Here is a 16,592-nt window from a genome sequence, read left to right on the forward strand (position 1 = left end):
ATTGGAGACCTCCTGAACCTGGCTACAGTCAGAACTGTGCTCATTTCCGAAAGGCCCAACGTAGCTTCAGTTTCCATTAATAAGGGATTGCGGTCTACGAACCTCAGAATTACATACTGATCAGTCACCTGTGTAGTGCAGGAACCTCAAAGCCCCCGTCAAGCTCAAGCTTATTATAAAATACATAGACTATCTTTGTTATAATCACTTATGCAAAGCAAAAGGACATTAGAAAGAAGTCACACTTGATGTCAACTGATCAAACACTAGAAAGGCCCCTTCCCCTATAAACGTATGTGGGGGATCATCTGAAAATCAACAAGTTATCAAGAAAGGCAGGTTTTCAAGGGGGCGGCAGAATGAACCTAAATTGTTACACATGTACCGTAAAATACAGGAAAGATGGATTTGTTCTTTAAGAGCGCTAGAAGCACTTGAACTGGGGATTCAGAAGCTGACTTCTCATCAGTAACGTTAAACCACTAGTTCCTCAGACTAGACTAGACCCTGGTCCCACATGTATTTTCACATACGCTTTGTCTGCAGTACAGAACAACCTCTACTTCTAGCAGAAAGCTGACATAAAAATGTCCTTATCATATCTCACTTGCTGCTTTTCTAATTAATGCATATAAACATAAACTAAAATTTAGAACTACAAATTGAGAGTAGGCTGCTCAAAAAGTAATGCTTAGAGTGCTGTAAGCAGTCACTCCAATAAAAAGAGTAATTTGAGTTGTCTATTTTGAAATATTCCAAATTCCGCACAACCCCTGTTCCCAAAGTCTTCATATCTCAGAGCCTCTGCTGTACTTCTGCTCCATAAATTATGCAAACGCATGAGTTTGTGCGTGTGTGTGCGCGCGCGTGTGTGTGAGAGCGTCTGTGTGTGTGTGTGTGTGTGCGTGCACGTGTTAATAGTGGGAGAAAAGGGAACAGTGAAAGCTTTTATGGCAATCTTTTGCTTTATAGATCTACATCCCCCCACAATTTGTAAAATGGGACTGAGGATAGAGCGAGACTAAAAAGGAGTTTTTAATAAATATTTCAATACGTCCACAGAGGGAGAGGCTCTGGCCTTAATTAGATTCGGCAGAACATTCCACAGGATGCCCCTGCAGCAATCCAGATCTACAGTTTCTGTTCTTCTGTTTGGCTGCCAAAGACATCACAGCAAAGAACCGGCTTTGTGCAAATCTGACTGGATGCACTGCAGCGGGATAGTGAAAATGAATAGGACTGCAATAATAACACTGAAACAGCCAGCCTGTTCTTTCATAACAGTCTTCCATACATGACTGGAAATCTTAAATCATAATCTCAATGGATGAACACGAGATATACCGTCTAACAGGAGGAAAAAATTAAGTGAAATATCACAGAATAATAAAAAAATTGCTGAAATAGGATGTACGTATCGATTAGGACTTGAAGATAACTATATTTCTTGGTTAGAAACCTGAAATTATATTTTCAGTGCAATATGATATGACTCAGAAAACAAGTATTTGTTAATTGTCAATTACTCTCATCATTAAATATTAGGGATCTGAAAACCAAAAAGTAGCTTTCTGGATTTCCTTTAATAAGCCTAGTTTTTTTGTATTTTGTGGATATCTTAAATATCCTTCTCTAGTACCAGCTGTTTTCACACATGCAGAGACTGTTAAAATAAAAAAGAGAGCAAGGATTCTACTACTGCAAGAGCAGCCAGGCCTCAAACTCATCTGCTCAACTTCAGCCCTGGAAATGGACCTGAATGAAATCTGAGACCGCGCGACGCACACCGGCTTAAAAATAACCAATGAGCTCGCAGAGCCTTCCGGGGAGGGCGGAATGTACACCGTGGAAGAATGAAAAACTGCTGTCTCATAGGCTTAGTTTGAGGCCACACTATAAATAAATAAACATCTTCATTTTATCATGGCGCTGGGGCGCAGGGGTACCAGCTTTCCCCCTTCCAGATTTAACAAGACCGCCTGCACCACGATTTTCATACGAACCAGAGTTGGGCAATGGCGGTATTTCATTTGCAAAGACGAAAGGAAGTGTACATTATTATCTAAACCACTACAGTGCTTTGCATGAATGCATCCAATACAACTGTGCCTGACAGACAGAGAGTATTTTTACAAAAGGGCATGGCTCCTGTTTGTATTAACTTCTGACCATGCCCCTGCAGTACCACACCAGGCCACAGCCCTTCAGAGGTACAGACTGTGCCGCAAGCTCACTATTTTACCATTTTACACATTATGACCAAACACTAGGACATGACCAATATTTCATAATGGATCACAGGACATTTAAATTACATTTCAGGCTTTCACAGATGCCCTTCCAGAACTGTTTTCTTTTTTTTCATGCAATCAATTTACAAAACTGAAAAAAACCAAAGCAATTTGGGTTAAGTACCTCACTCAAGGGTACAACAGCAGTGTCCTACCTGCGAATTGCACCAGCAACCTTAGTTTTACAAGCCATGTTCCCGAACCATTATTCTACACTGTCACTGTTAAGCCTAATTCATACTTCATCGCAAGCCCCTTTGACAAGTATCGCGCAACAAAACTGATGTATTTTCAACTGAAAAAAGTGTCACACATTTTTTTTCTCAATGTCACACACTTCTAGAATGCCACAGACACTGTCACACTTTGTCACGTAGCGTGATTGGACAATTTGCAGATGTACACAAATGTTCACGAGATTGCTGTCTCGTTACCATAGAGACAACAGATCCCTCCCCGCAGGTCTATGCTGACGTGTGCCAAATATCGTGTGGCGCCATCATTTTTATCGCACGACACATATGACAAGTTAGGCTACATACTGCACGTTAACTGAGTAGAGGTAGTGCTGTGGTGAAGAGCTTGATTTAAAAACCAACTATGATACACAGGGACACGGTTGAATAGCCAGAAGAGACGTGTATCAAATATGATAGACAGAATCTGCACGTGTTTATTAAAACCACAAATGTGATGCTTCAAGCTACATGCTCTTCATCAGACCATCATTAACTATGCCAAAGTTCTTGGCGCTCTCTCTGAGAATCCGACCTATGTCGAAGCTGGCATCCCCGGTGAGTCCCTGTAGCTGCTAGTAGACACTGCCTCCAGATGGTAAACTGAAAGTGTCTTGAGATCTGTTGAGATCAGACTGTCTGGGCTCTAAGACTGCAGCCAAATGAAGACACTCACTTGTGGTGTTGCTGTGGCAACACGTGTCCTAGCAGCAGTCGGCCATGTCAGGGTGTTATGCTAGGCTGCGGGGTAAGTCCACTGCGGAGTGTGCACCACTTCTGTTTCAGCTAGACGAGCAGGCAGATCTGAATGCATTACACACAAACCTATTATTGTTACACTCAGAAGTAATTTGCGCCTGATTTCTCTCTGGTCAGAGACAGTGAACACTGTGTGGCAGAAACAGGGGAGCTTATGAATACTGCAGTTGTTTTAGCTTTTGGAGCGTGATAGTTGATAATCTATTTAAATAATCTTTTTTCTCTTAAATTGACTTTACTTTTTAATGTTCACATTACTTGTGCATATGTGTTTAGGTAGCTTTTGCGTGTCATACTGTATTAGTTCTCTTTACATTTAAATCTTGGTTGCTTATATTTGAATGCTTTGCCAACACTCCTTTGATGTGTCCTTCCAATAAAGCAGTTCTGAATTGAACTGAACTGTTAGAGAGGGACAGAGACAGTGGCCTTCACAAGCAGGCCAGACTCCCTGGAGAACAAAGGCCATCCTCACACACCGTCAACTTCAGTATGCAAAGACTACGCTGCAATTGAAAAAAACGCAACATGTGAAAAAAAAATCACCAAATAAGGGTCTCCCCCTTCCCAACACCCAAATAACAGTTTATCACAGCTTTTCAGAATGTGACATCAAATGAAAAAATGTGTCTGTGAGAAAAAGTGGCTGTATAGGGGCAACAGTAGAATACAAAACTGCCAGTCAGACCCTGAGAGGCAGTGTCCGAAATGTCCCCTAATGCCATACTGATGCCAAAAACAAGCAGTGTCTTGAGGCCTGTGACGGTGGAACTTATACGACTGTACCCGTACCTGTCTGATTTGGCCAAAAATAATAATAATAATAATAATAATACATTTAATTTGCAATGCACTTTTCATTAAAAATAAATCTCAACGTGCTACAGAGTAAAAAACAGAAGCATGAAAAATTAAAAAAATAATTTTTAAAGTGTCAGTTTAATGATCAAACTATAAATTGCACCATGTCAAGCCAAGGTTTGAACACCATATAAGGATGTGTTCCTCTTCTGCATGATATGGCACACTATCCTAAACATAAAAATGCCCTGTGAAGACAAATACTTCCTGGTAACACTATGGAACTTACCCAGAGGTCACATGTATACATGGGTCCCCTTGTTCTGTATGTTGTACTTTTGCATTTAGTTTGCTATGGGTTTTTGCAAATGTACATGATTTAGCAACACATATGGTACTGTATGCCTGCTGAGCACTAAATGAAAATATAATGATCAGTTATTTGCCTTTTAGCAAACACAATCTTACCCCAAGCAATTATACAGAGTTTATTTTAACATTAAATCAGTTTGTACAGCTGGGTATTATACTAAAGTACTTCAAGTTAAGTATGTTCCTCAATCGCTAAGATCAGTACACCACCTGGAAATCAAACTGACAACCTTTGAGTAACAAACCCACTTCCTTAACCATTAAGTTACACAACCGTCCGAATGAATGTGATGAATTTATTAACCACATATATTTTTAGTTATATTTAATTATCTGAACGTTAAAAAGAGCAAAGACTCTGAAAGTACCCTACAAACGTGAGCCGTTTGTTTCCTGATACTAAATATCTGTTTCACATGTGCGTGCAACATCAGCTTAATCCCGGCATATAAATTCGGCCTGCTAATACACATGGGATGAACCCTAATCACCCCTGCTTTGTTCAACTGTAGAAACTCAACACCTGTGCTGGGCACAGACAAAATGTTTATATGCTTTCTGAGTGACTACACACTCCTTGTGTTTGAGGAGCTTGTAGAACATGAGAATATTGTTTACATGAGGAAATACAGGAAGTTCACTTTGTATTTGACTATGTCAAAAGGAATCTCTTTTTTTTCACATTCAAGACTGAATCAGCTCCCTGCAGGACCTTTCTGCACACCCTGCAAAACCAATCAGCTGAGGTATAATGGCGCTGTGTGGTAAACAGTGGCATCACGGGTATCACTGCCAGCACCCAGGGTTCATGCGCAGGAGTCCTCTTCCTTCTTCCTTAAGCGGTCCCGTTTTCACCCAGAGTACAGCGACAAGACCCCACAGTTAACCGCAAACTCATAAATACCGCAGCTGCAGCCGCTACCGATGACAGCATTACAGTTTGAAGTTATTAAAAATGTATGTTATTCTGGCACTGTAGCTGTGAGTAGCATATTGCTCGTATCATGCCCAATACCCTTGCCTGTGTGTGTACGTGCACACACGCTGACTCTCTGAAATGTTAATCATTCACCTGCGTTGTTTTAGTGCTCATCAGGATTGACATTGCAGAGAGGCAATACCTGATAGGACCTGATAAGACCTGACCTTTTTTGTTTGTGCGTGTATATGTTTGTGTGTGTGCATGTGCGTGTGCGTGTGCGTGTGCGTGTGCGTGTGCGTGTGCATGTGCACGTGTGTCTGTCTGTCTGTCTGTCTGTGTCTGTGTGTATTTGAGTGTGTGTGTGTGTGTGTGTACGTCTGTGCATGTGTGTGTGAGTGAGAGAGAGAGAGAGAGAGACTTGTCTCTTCCTGTGCCTGGTGGTTCTGGCTTGGCTGTACTTCTAACCCACAATGCACCACTTCACTGAACCTCCCACTATCCTGACCATGAACCACTTTTATGAAAAACTCCCACTTCCAACCTACTGCCATGAAAAATCCCACACAATCCCTACATTGTAGCACTTTAATGAACTTGGAGCCAGTACGCCCTATTCCCTCAATGTCACAGAAAACGAAGAATTCTGAGGCCTTTTCACCTAATGAAAAGATGGTGTGGACTTTTGAGAGGGTCAAAAAAGTACCTTGTAAAATCTTGTTACGCAAATTAAGGCCAGCACTGTATTATTCAGGACAGCTTTTCACAAGCCCTTTCACAGATAACTGATCACAGTACTATTTTCAGAACCTAAATGTTGTTCCCCTTGACAATTAAAAATGTGTTTTCTAAGAGAAGATAATGATTAAACCTACAGGATTGTAAAGGATTGAACAGCCACACAATCTAAAAATACTTTTAAAAAGTTGAAATATTTGCATTTTAGCTTGAACAAAGCATTTAGAAGGCCGTCTTTAATGTTTTTAAAATAAAATGTTAAATGTTAAAAGTTAGTTTTTTCTACATTTGCGATCTTTCCACATGTTACTATTCCAGTTAAGTTTAACGGAAGTACCACCTTAGACCACGTAAGAAACACAGACAGAAGTTCTGGACAGCAGTATACGTCTTCCTACTGTGTTCTGTTCTTAGGTAATTCGGTGGTGCTTTCCTTGGAGAAAGCTAACAGTCTCATCACAAATCTCTCAAAAAAAAATTTTTCTCCCAATACTGGAATTATCCGGAAATATATTCATCTTTCCTTTTGGGCCAGGCAGACTACAGACACCTGATTGGCCAAAGGAATTGCCTTTTAATGAGATGGGGAAACCCTGCCACTTGAAACCTTGGCAAGGCCAATTACACACAGCCACGTGGGGCTACCAGCTGAGGTTAGCACTGCCAGGGGTCAAGATCTGAAACCAAGACCCAAGGCCTCTCACTGCACTAAGAAGGAGTGCTTTAGCAGGACGCACCACCCGACAGCCCAAATCTCCACTCCATGTGAATAGTTAAGATATTAAATGAGATAAAGGACTTTAAAATTTTTATTTATTTATTTATTTATTTTTGCTGGGAGTGTTCCAGACTCAACAGCGAAAACAAAAATGCTCTCTTTACAAAATGAGGTAGTATGATTGGAAATTCTGGCCTTAAATAAGTACAGCTGTAGTAACTTGACCATGAAAAGGGAACAATACACAAAAATAGTCTCCTTGGTATCCTGACGGCTGCCAGCTCTGGGATTGGCAAGGTGCAGGTCATGTATATTTTCTTACTATTCTTGCCCATCTGCATTAAAGGCTTTTAACTTTTCAACAAAAAGAGTATTTTGCCTCTTTCATGACCAAGACATTACAGCTCATCCTCATGTTGCCACGAACATACAACTGCATTTGGCAAAGAGTACCTTTTTGGCTAGGTTCAAGGCTAATCAGACAAGGAGATGATGTAAGACACAAAATGGGTGTTATTATGTGTCAGCAGTGTCTTGCTGGTCAACCACAGTGATATGCTATGGAGAGCAAAGTCTATTGATTGGTTCATCTGGGGGATCACAAAATGAAGGCTCACTCCCCAATTTTCAATGTCCCAATTTCGTAGACATTTTTATTCCATAACTAATTCCAGTTTGTTGCGTAATCCCTGCACTGAGATTCAGAATGCAGACGCTTGCAACAGCCTCTATTTGGAAGCATCCCATTAATCAAAAAGGCCATTTATCGCCACCCAGTGAACATGATCTATTTCTAATTTAGTACAGTCATCACACAAGCATCTGATAAACAGAAGCTTGCTTCCAATTTCACAACAGTTCCCTGCCAAATTGGCATGTTACTGATGTAAGCCATTTTTTCAGGTTAGCATAGTGCAGAACTGACAAAATGTGTCAGATGTAAATGAATTTTTAGTTTCCTTTTTTTTTCCTTCTGTTTTGCAGTGGGAATAAGGGGGGAGGGGAGGGGGGAGAGATGGCGGTTTTTTTTCCTGCGGGCCGGGGACAGCCAGTCCCCACGCAGCCCCATTTATAATCCGGCGGACTCCGATGTTGACACCTCGTTTTGCGTCCGCGCGCCGCATCCGCTGCTTCCCCCTCGCGGCGAGGCCGCAGGCGCGGCTTCGCGCTCGCATGGATCAACGAAGCCTCTGTGCTTGACACATAACGGAGAGGTCAGGCCGAACTGCGCCGCTGTCACCACCCACATGAACCCGGGTCCAGTAAACACACTCTCCCCCCCTCGGTTTTATTGGCAGAACAGCCCCGAGCACATTCTGTGCTCACGCTGGCTGGCCGCTTTCACCTGCTCCTCAATGTCACACGCTGCTTCCCTCCCTTTTCCATACTGTACGCTCAGGAGGGAGGATATCCCCATTGACTCACTTTTCTGGAATTGCACCCTAGTTTAACACTATAACTGGGGGAAAAAAAGGGTAGCTTTGCCAAACCTGATGCCCCCCCCCCCCCTTCCCTCCCAGACACACACACACGCGCGCCTGCATCAACACCAACCCTCCCACGCACACCTCACCTCCTTTGCATCGCACACAGACCTTAGATTTTGAATCTGAATGAGACGAGAAGTCAAAGCCAGCGAGCACGGAAGTGGTGCACACAACAAATGCACTACCCTTTCCCTTATCACACCCTCTATAACCCCCCCCCCCCCCGCTGATCCCTCCTCCTCCTCCCCCATGAAGCTCTTGAGTTCATAAACTGAGGACAGCATGTACTTGGCCTGCACACCTCTTATTTTGACCTAGCTATGTCAAAGATCTTTATACAACGTTTGGTCATATACCTCCCTTCTTATCATGGTGACTTTTAACCACTTAATTAAGCATTTTGCTATTGCTTATTACACTAAGTAAGGACTACAAACCCTTTGTTCAACTGCATTAAGTTATTATGGAATTTCATAAGTTGTTTAAAATTGTCTAGACCTATGAAACGAGACGAGGCTGTGAAAAAATTGTTTTCCGAGGTCCAATTTTAGAAGCGCTAACGGTAATATGCAACCCATAAGGTACAGTATATAACATTCAGTGACTTTTTATGCACAGAACACTGCCTCTTATTTTATCATTTCGCAGGGGTGGGTGTTCCAAATGCTAGACAAACAGATTTATGATATTATTATATTAAAACTCAGTAAGCCTTTATTCAAGATTGCAATGGCCATGTCTCTATTAATAAGCTCTTTCAATCTGTAACTTTAGGACTCACAAGGCATCTGTCCAAAATAGTTACACAAGCTTTACAGCTTGATAACAGGAGCATTGGTTTAAGCCTCGTCATGCAACTGGTCATTTCTGCCTGTGGATAGCTGATATGCTTTCAAAGCCAGACCAGCACACTTCAAATACAAAAAATTCCAGTGACAGGCACCTGTGACGATTCTAAAAGGTGATATGATTACTCTCAATGCTTCTTATAACCTTCCTGACATGTTTCACTTAATTCAGACTTGAGCACAGATTACAGGGTAGTCACAGCGTCGAAAAGTATAACCTGTCAGTCCGTGTGAGAACCACTCTGGCCCTGTTTCACCATTCAGGGCACTGATTATTCCAGAATATGCATGCAGGTGGTGCAGCAAAGCACCAAGTCCCAGGTTAAGTCTAACAGCTGCTCCTGAGATATACTCTTGAGTATCAATCCTTAAGTGCTCCTTTTTGGCGCTATACGCACAACATCACAAGGGTGGTTGGTTTCTGAAATGAAAGTGAGTAGCAATTCAGTGAGCATTTTTGTGGTAAAAAATCAGTGAAAGGTTGGTGAAACGCCCATTATACGTTCAGGGTTCAGGGGAAAACCCGGCAACAGTTTGTTCAAAAGTGAAAGTTTTCTAACCGACGAGGACATACCCAGGCTAAATCGGGGTAAAACCTGAGCTAAATAGAGGTTGACCTCGTCTGTTCATGTAAAATGCCTCTAAATCTAGATTTCCACCCCCTCGACGTCTAGATTTTGGCTTTTGCTCACTGGGAACTTTTGCTCCCAGTGAATTAGTATTGAATCTGGGCCATGATGTCAATAAGTGCAGATTGGTTGTTTGATTTGCGTGGATACTTTCTGTAGTCTTGCATTTCATATGTTGCTTTTGTTCAGATGTAATCCAAGGTGTAATGACAAACTTTTACCTAAGGTCGTGTACAATATTTGAAATTATTCTTTATATTAGCACAAAGATGCAAAAAAACATGAGAAGCTTTAATGAAAAGAGGAGTAAAGAATCTTGCAGCCATTCTTCAAATGTGGAGCAGATGCCATTCGAAGGTGATGGCATCTAGAAGAATGAATTCAAACAAAAACACTTCCTTGATCTGAGATACGCACACCAAGAGTGTCTGACAGCACTGTTGGAGCAGGGTGAGAAAATGTCAGAACGTGAAGACTTTCAACAGCTGTCAGCCAATCATCACAAACGGTTAGTGCACATGGTCATAAGGACTGTTACCTCAGTCATTTTCCTCATCGCTTACCATTCCAGGAGTAGAGATGTCTTTCTCTGTCACTGACAATGAATTGTATCCCCTTTTTCATCGCTCCCATCTACAACTAGCAAAGTACAATCCATTTCACGTATTTCAATTCAAACTGTCTCTCTCTCTCTCTGTTGCTCTCTCTCTCTCTGTTCTTTTTTTATTTTTGTCAGACAGACAGTTTTTTTGTCATTGGAAAGTAAGAACAGTGAAGAAAGTCAAAATTGAAAATCAGGCTAATATTAGCCTCAGACCTGCCCCCGGAACCTAATGAGAAGGGCCAATTCCAAGGTGATGGCGAGGAGATTGAAAGGAATAGGTGGAAATTACCCGAAGGCACAGATGGTGGCTTGATTAGCTCCAGGGAGACCATTGTGTTTCAGCCACGGACGGGATGAAGCTTGGGGGGATGGGGAGGCTCTTTGCTGTGTAATATCCCTGAAAATGCTTTCATTTCAACCTGTCACACTCAATGAGATCTCCCCGGTCCTGGTTACCTATGCGGAAAGAACCGGGTCCGGTATCCAAGGGAGGATGCACGTTTTCATGCTCACAAATACACAAAAAATGCACCACCTCTGTATGTCTGTGCAAAGGACTGGCATACTGTCTGACTACTATGTCCATTGTGGACGTACTGGTGTATTGCGTGAGATCTGAACCATGTCCAGCTTCATGGCCTTTTACGTCACAACTGTTTGTTGTATTAATCCCATGCGCACAACTATTTCACTCTGGGATAGTCAACTTGATGACCTGATTGACCGGAATCAGCCTGGCTCAACAAGGGACCTGCACCACCAGATTTTTTAATCTTCTTCAGAGCTAAAAGAAAGCTGAAGGTAGTCTGTCTTCCACACAGAGAAGCTTACTTAACATAGCCTAAGCTTTACTTTTGAAAGTAACACTTTAACTATGTTAAATTATCACTTGAAATTCAAGCCAAACCATCTGCTCCAGTTTGAGCAGTACTGGATAAGTCCTTCTTATTCTTTCATAACATACTTCACACAATATACTTAACACTCCTGCGCCTTAACTGCTATAATGCATGATTCACACTGGAGCACAAATGGGCAGGCTCCATCCTCCTGCTCTCTGATTAGCTTAGCAGTTAAAGGCTGGCTGCCAGAGGCCAAGTAAGGCTCTGCATGTAAAATCAGGCTAGAAAGCCCCGGACCAAATGGCGCGCCAGGTGGGTGGACTTAAGAAAAATCTCATTTTAATTTAAAAGTCAAATGAAATTTGCCACTCATTCAAGTTACACTACATGGCCAAAAGTATGTGGACACCCCTTCTAATTACTGGGTCTGGCTACTTCAGCCACACCCATTGCTAACAGGTGCATAAAATCAAGCAGACAGCCATGCAATCTCCATAGACAAACATTGGCAGTAGAATGGGTCGTAATGAAGACACTCAGTGACCTTCAACATGGCACTGTCATAAGATGCCACATTTCCAACACGTCAGTTCATCAGATTTCTGCACTGCTAGAGCTGCCCCAGGTAACAGTAAGTGTAGTTATTGCATAGTGGAAACATCTAGGAGCAACAACAGCTCAGCCATGAACTAGGCCACACACGCTCATAGAACAGGACTGCCGAGTGTTGAAACCCATAGCAAGTAAAAATCGTCTGTCCTCTGCTGCAACACTCACTACCGGGTTCCAGACTGCCTCTGCAAGCAATGTCAGCACAAGAAATGTTTGTCGTAAGCTTCATGAAATGGGTTTCCATGGCCGAGTAGCCACACAAAAGCTTCACCATGCTCAATGCCAAGCATCAGCTGAAGTGGTGTAAAGCACACCGCCATTGGACTCAGGAGCAGTATAAATGTGTTCCCTGGAGTGATGAATCACGCTTCAATATCTGGCAGCCTGAAGAACGAACCTGGGTTCGGTGAATGGCAGGAAAACGCTACCTGCCCGAAGGCATAGTGCCAACTGTAAAGTTTGGTGGAGGAGGAATAATGGACTGGGGGTCTGTTTTCATGGTTTGGGCTAGGCTCCTTAGTTAGAGTGAAGGGAAAGCTTAATGGTACAGCATACAATGACATTCTAGAGAATTGTGTGCTTCCTACTTTGTGGCAACGGTTTGGGTAACGCCCTTTCCTGTTTCAGCAATGCCCCCCTGCACAAACCGAGGTTTGCAGAGTAGTATGAAAGAATTTGAACATGTGCTTGCTCTTCTCTCAACTCAATTCCTTAAACTGTTACAAAGAGCCATGTTGAGGACACAGTGCAAAACTGGAAGGACAGAAACTATTAAACTATTTAAAAATAGCTGAGAAACATGATTCTCAAATTCTTGCAGACCACAGAATGACCAGTGCAATAACTACCCAGATGCCAAGAACTGCTTTACGATACGGCAGACTGCTACGAGGACAATGAGCCAAACATTGTAAACAAGACATTGTCTTTCCCTGGGATACAATGAGGAACTTGTATAACTGCCAATATTTTAGAACTGGTTCGAAATTTTAAAGGGACTCAGTAGTGCAACAAAGCAAAATGCATCACAGCCCAAAACCAGTTTAAGCATCGGGTGTTTATTTGCCAAACTGCTGCCCTTCGCCAAAACCCCCTCAAGCTATTTCTACATATTATTCATTTACATGACACTCACTGAAGCAATTCTCATCACAGGAAGTACCTCTTTCGTTGTGTTAAGGGTTTTAATCAGGGGCACAAATGTAATCCTTACCCAAGATTAAAACATACAACATTCTGGGTAAATTCCTTAACCATGGCAGCATACTTCAACACATAACAGGCATCTGGAGTATACCTGATTATTTAGACATTTTAACATTTCACTGTACAATACTATATTGTGTCTCTGTCACAGTGCCATTTTAGCCTTAACATGGGGTGACTGACACATGGATATGTTTTAACTATATAAACAGATAAATCAGTATGTAGTATACGCTCTATCTATGAAAATGAAAAGACAGCTGGAATTAATTTACTTGTGGAAAGTTAATAACCAAACATATTTTCATAACGTAGCTAATCAGTATCTACATATATTTTGTAAACAGGCTGGTTATGACAGCTATTTACGTCATGAGAAAATACATTACAGTTAGTGTGCATACTATTTTATTTTATCCAGTACTGTTTAAATGAAGAACAAGTAATCCAATTATGTTGCTGGATTGACCATCCATCATTTATTTATGACACAGCCATCATACTGTATAGCAGGCTTTGCCCTTAAATAATGCAAATTTAAACCAAAGGTATGAAATTATTATGAGTTGTCGCTGGGGAACTTGTCCACCTTGTCTAATATTAACCGGCTCTATCTGGATCTATGAATGAGGTCACTCAATCTCCCTGCTATAATATATGCACAGGCAAAAACATGTTGCTGTCGAACATGTTGCTGTAAATCTTTGTACTACATGTCCTCTCACGTATGCAAATTTCTCCCGCAAACTTCAAAAAAAAAAAAAAAAAAACCAACAAACGAAACAAAAAACACGAACAAAAATGAAAACAATTCCTTACCTCCGAGGGTCATTCCGGCAGCGAAGCACCTTTTGAGACGGCAAGAGGGGCAGTTCTTCCTTCGAAGTTTATCAATGGTGCAATCATTGATGCTGGCGCACAGGTACTTCTGTTTCCCTGGAAAGAGAAAACAAAGAGGGCATACAGTATATGCAGGACAGAAATAGAAACATAACCTTTCCCTAGTCCGGCAGGGGGAAATTGGGAAAGTGGAGGGGCATGAGGGGACGGGGTGGGGGACGGGGTGGCGGGGGGGGGGGGGGGGGGTGTACATTGGGATCTAACCAGGAATGCAGTCTCACAGGCACAACAGAAACAAAACTTCAACCTGCATTTTCCAGTGTTGCAAGGTTTTCAAACACTAAGATAAGGAAACGGGGTATGTGTTAATCTGATCTCTTTGTCATTACATGTGAGACACAATTTCAAAAACTTTTTTCATTCTGTCTTTCTTTTTTATTCTTTATTCTATTCCTGTAACTTCACTGATTGCCAAAGTCAGATGTGTAACAAAAGGAATATTGCTCACATTTTTTTTTAAAGACGCAGGCTAAATGCCATAGCCAAGCAAGCTCTTTAATGCTTGCAAAGCATTACTGTACGTCAAAGACAATATGTGACTCCTCTTTTATCTAAGGACAAAATTATATTGTCATATTCTAAGTCTCATTTTATGAAGACAAATGCAACACATATGCCATCCTCATAAATCCATATCCACATGGCTTGGCCCAGAATTACTGGTGTGAGCAGGAGCAAAGAATGCACACTTTTGATATAGCTCAACCTTTGTTCAAATGGTCGTAGCTGAAATTCATTTTTTTTTTTTTTTTAAAAAGGGGCTGCTACTGGATTCAACAGCCGAAAACACCATCTGCTCATAATTAAAAACCAATCGAAAATAAACACTTCATCAGAATGTTGGAGAACTGCAGTAAGTCTGTGGTTTACCCTACTAATTTAGGGTCAGTAACACAGCCTGTTTTACTCTGGCCAAATGCCTTGAAATGAAAAGATTCATTTTGGGATGTGAATAAACATATAGAACTATGTAACCCCTTGCCAATGATATAATCAAGGCATAAATAATACTGGGCAGACAAATAAAATCCAACATCCTCAAAGGTCAAGGGCTGGACACACAAAAAAAGGCTATCTACATGCTCCAAAGCACGAAGGGAACATGTGGAAACGCCATCATGCCGACGCCCCCTCATTGGACACATCCCATTTCCTGTTACAATCTGGGAAAGATTTCAACCAGCAGATGCTATTTATGAGAACGCTGGCAAAATCACTCAGGGGAAACATAATTAATCCCTATAATTGCCATGGACAATAATTCCCGGGTATCATTCCACTCGAGCATGATAGTCCTCAGGAAAAATAAATAAATGTACTAAATTTACATCAAAAGAGACTATTCATACTTGGTTTCAGATCATGACATCACAACTGTGTTGGCCATTTTAAAACATGAGAAGATGGGGGCAGACTTGAAGCATCGAAACTGCACATCCACAGATGAGTTAGGCAGCCAGGTCTGTTCCACCTTCACGATAGGCCAGCTCTGACTGGAGTGTTCCAAGGCCTCACAAATAATACTTCCTGTTGGACATCCAGCTCTTTTTTTTCCACGGCTCATTTCGCAAGGCTGTATGCTGAGCGCTCGTATATGCAACTTCAGCACGGGTCTCGGTAAGTTCTTAAAAAAAAAAAAAACCCATGAAGGTCAGGCCCAATGTAACAATATGCTCAACGTTAGCAATATTTCAGAAATACGAGAGTTGGGCAAAGGGCTTTTAGTTCCTCATGCCCCTATTGCTCTCGGCTAAGGCTTTTAACTGTAAGCAGCGCTGAAAATCATTCACATTCAGCCAGGGACAATTAAAAACGCCATGTAATTACAGCAGAATTAGGGCCTCCGAAGTGCCACGTCCCGCCGAGGGAATTGTTCTTAGCGCAGTGGTGCGCCTTACGGTACCGAAACGTTCGCCACTGGAGCCGTGCAGACGTACTGGAGCAGCGGCGTCTCCCAGGGAGTTAGGGTTTCAGTGTGCGGAGTATTCTCTGCCTCACCGACAAATAATGAGCACTCTGGTCACTGGTTACTCCCCTGCCTTCTCCCTGCACCAGCCATATCAATTAGCACAGCACCGGCAGCAGCCGAGTGGTGGATTTCATAGTGCAGGGATGCAGGGTCGGAATGCATGAGTTTGGAGGACACACGCGAGCATTAATGTGCACCTCATTACCTAATTAAAGTAATCAGGGACCTGGGGTTGGGGATTCCCAACCGGAGGGAGAAAACTACTATCAAAAACAAAGATGAACAGTACAAAAACACAACGGAAATGAACACAAACAGTATGGTCGTAGGCATTATTACATTACCTTACACATTATGAAACAGTGATAGTGTAATAGTGAAGAAATTATCACTATCAGACCATCAGACTAATTAAAAACTATCACTATTAAAAACACCACCCAATTAATCTGCTATTGTGGCTATGTAGGTGAGGCTACGGATAAACCTTTTTTTTGTTTTTGTTCTTGTTTGTAAAGACTGCTTGTGGCTATACCACTGTGTACCCTGCTCCTGCTGAATGGTTGAAGCTGTAAGGGGTTGAGTTGCGCTTGGATAGGAGGCCTGGGAAAATTAAGTGGCTGCTGGAAGTGCTGCTGGCGAGGCAGTAGGCAGCTATCTT

General features: G+C 42.0%; 1 protein-coding gene across 1 annotated transcript in view; it reads right to left on the reverse strand.

The window, feature by feature from the left end:
* LOC118223864 (androgen receptor-like) overlaps positions 1–16,592 on the reverse strand; it is a 40,828-nt gene that overhangs the window by 8,750 nt on the left and 15,486 nt on the right. Inside the window, exon 4 of the mRNA XM_035410876.1 lies at positions 13,882–13,998. Coding sequence (XP_035266767.1) covers positions 13,882–13,998 — 117 coding nt within the window. The remainder of the gene's footprint in view (positions 1–13,881; positions 13,999–16,592) is intronic.

This window comes from Anguilla anguilla, chromosome 3, assembly GCF_013347855.1.
Source record: "Anguilla anguilla isolate fAngAng1 chromosome 3, fAngAng1.pri, whole genome shotgun sequence".
Lineage (NCBI taxonomy): Eukaryota > Metazoa > Chordata > Actinopteri > Anguilliformes > Anguillidae > Anguilla > Anguilla anguilla.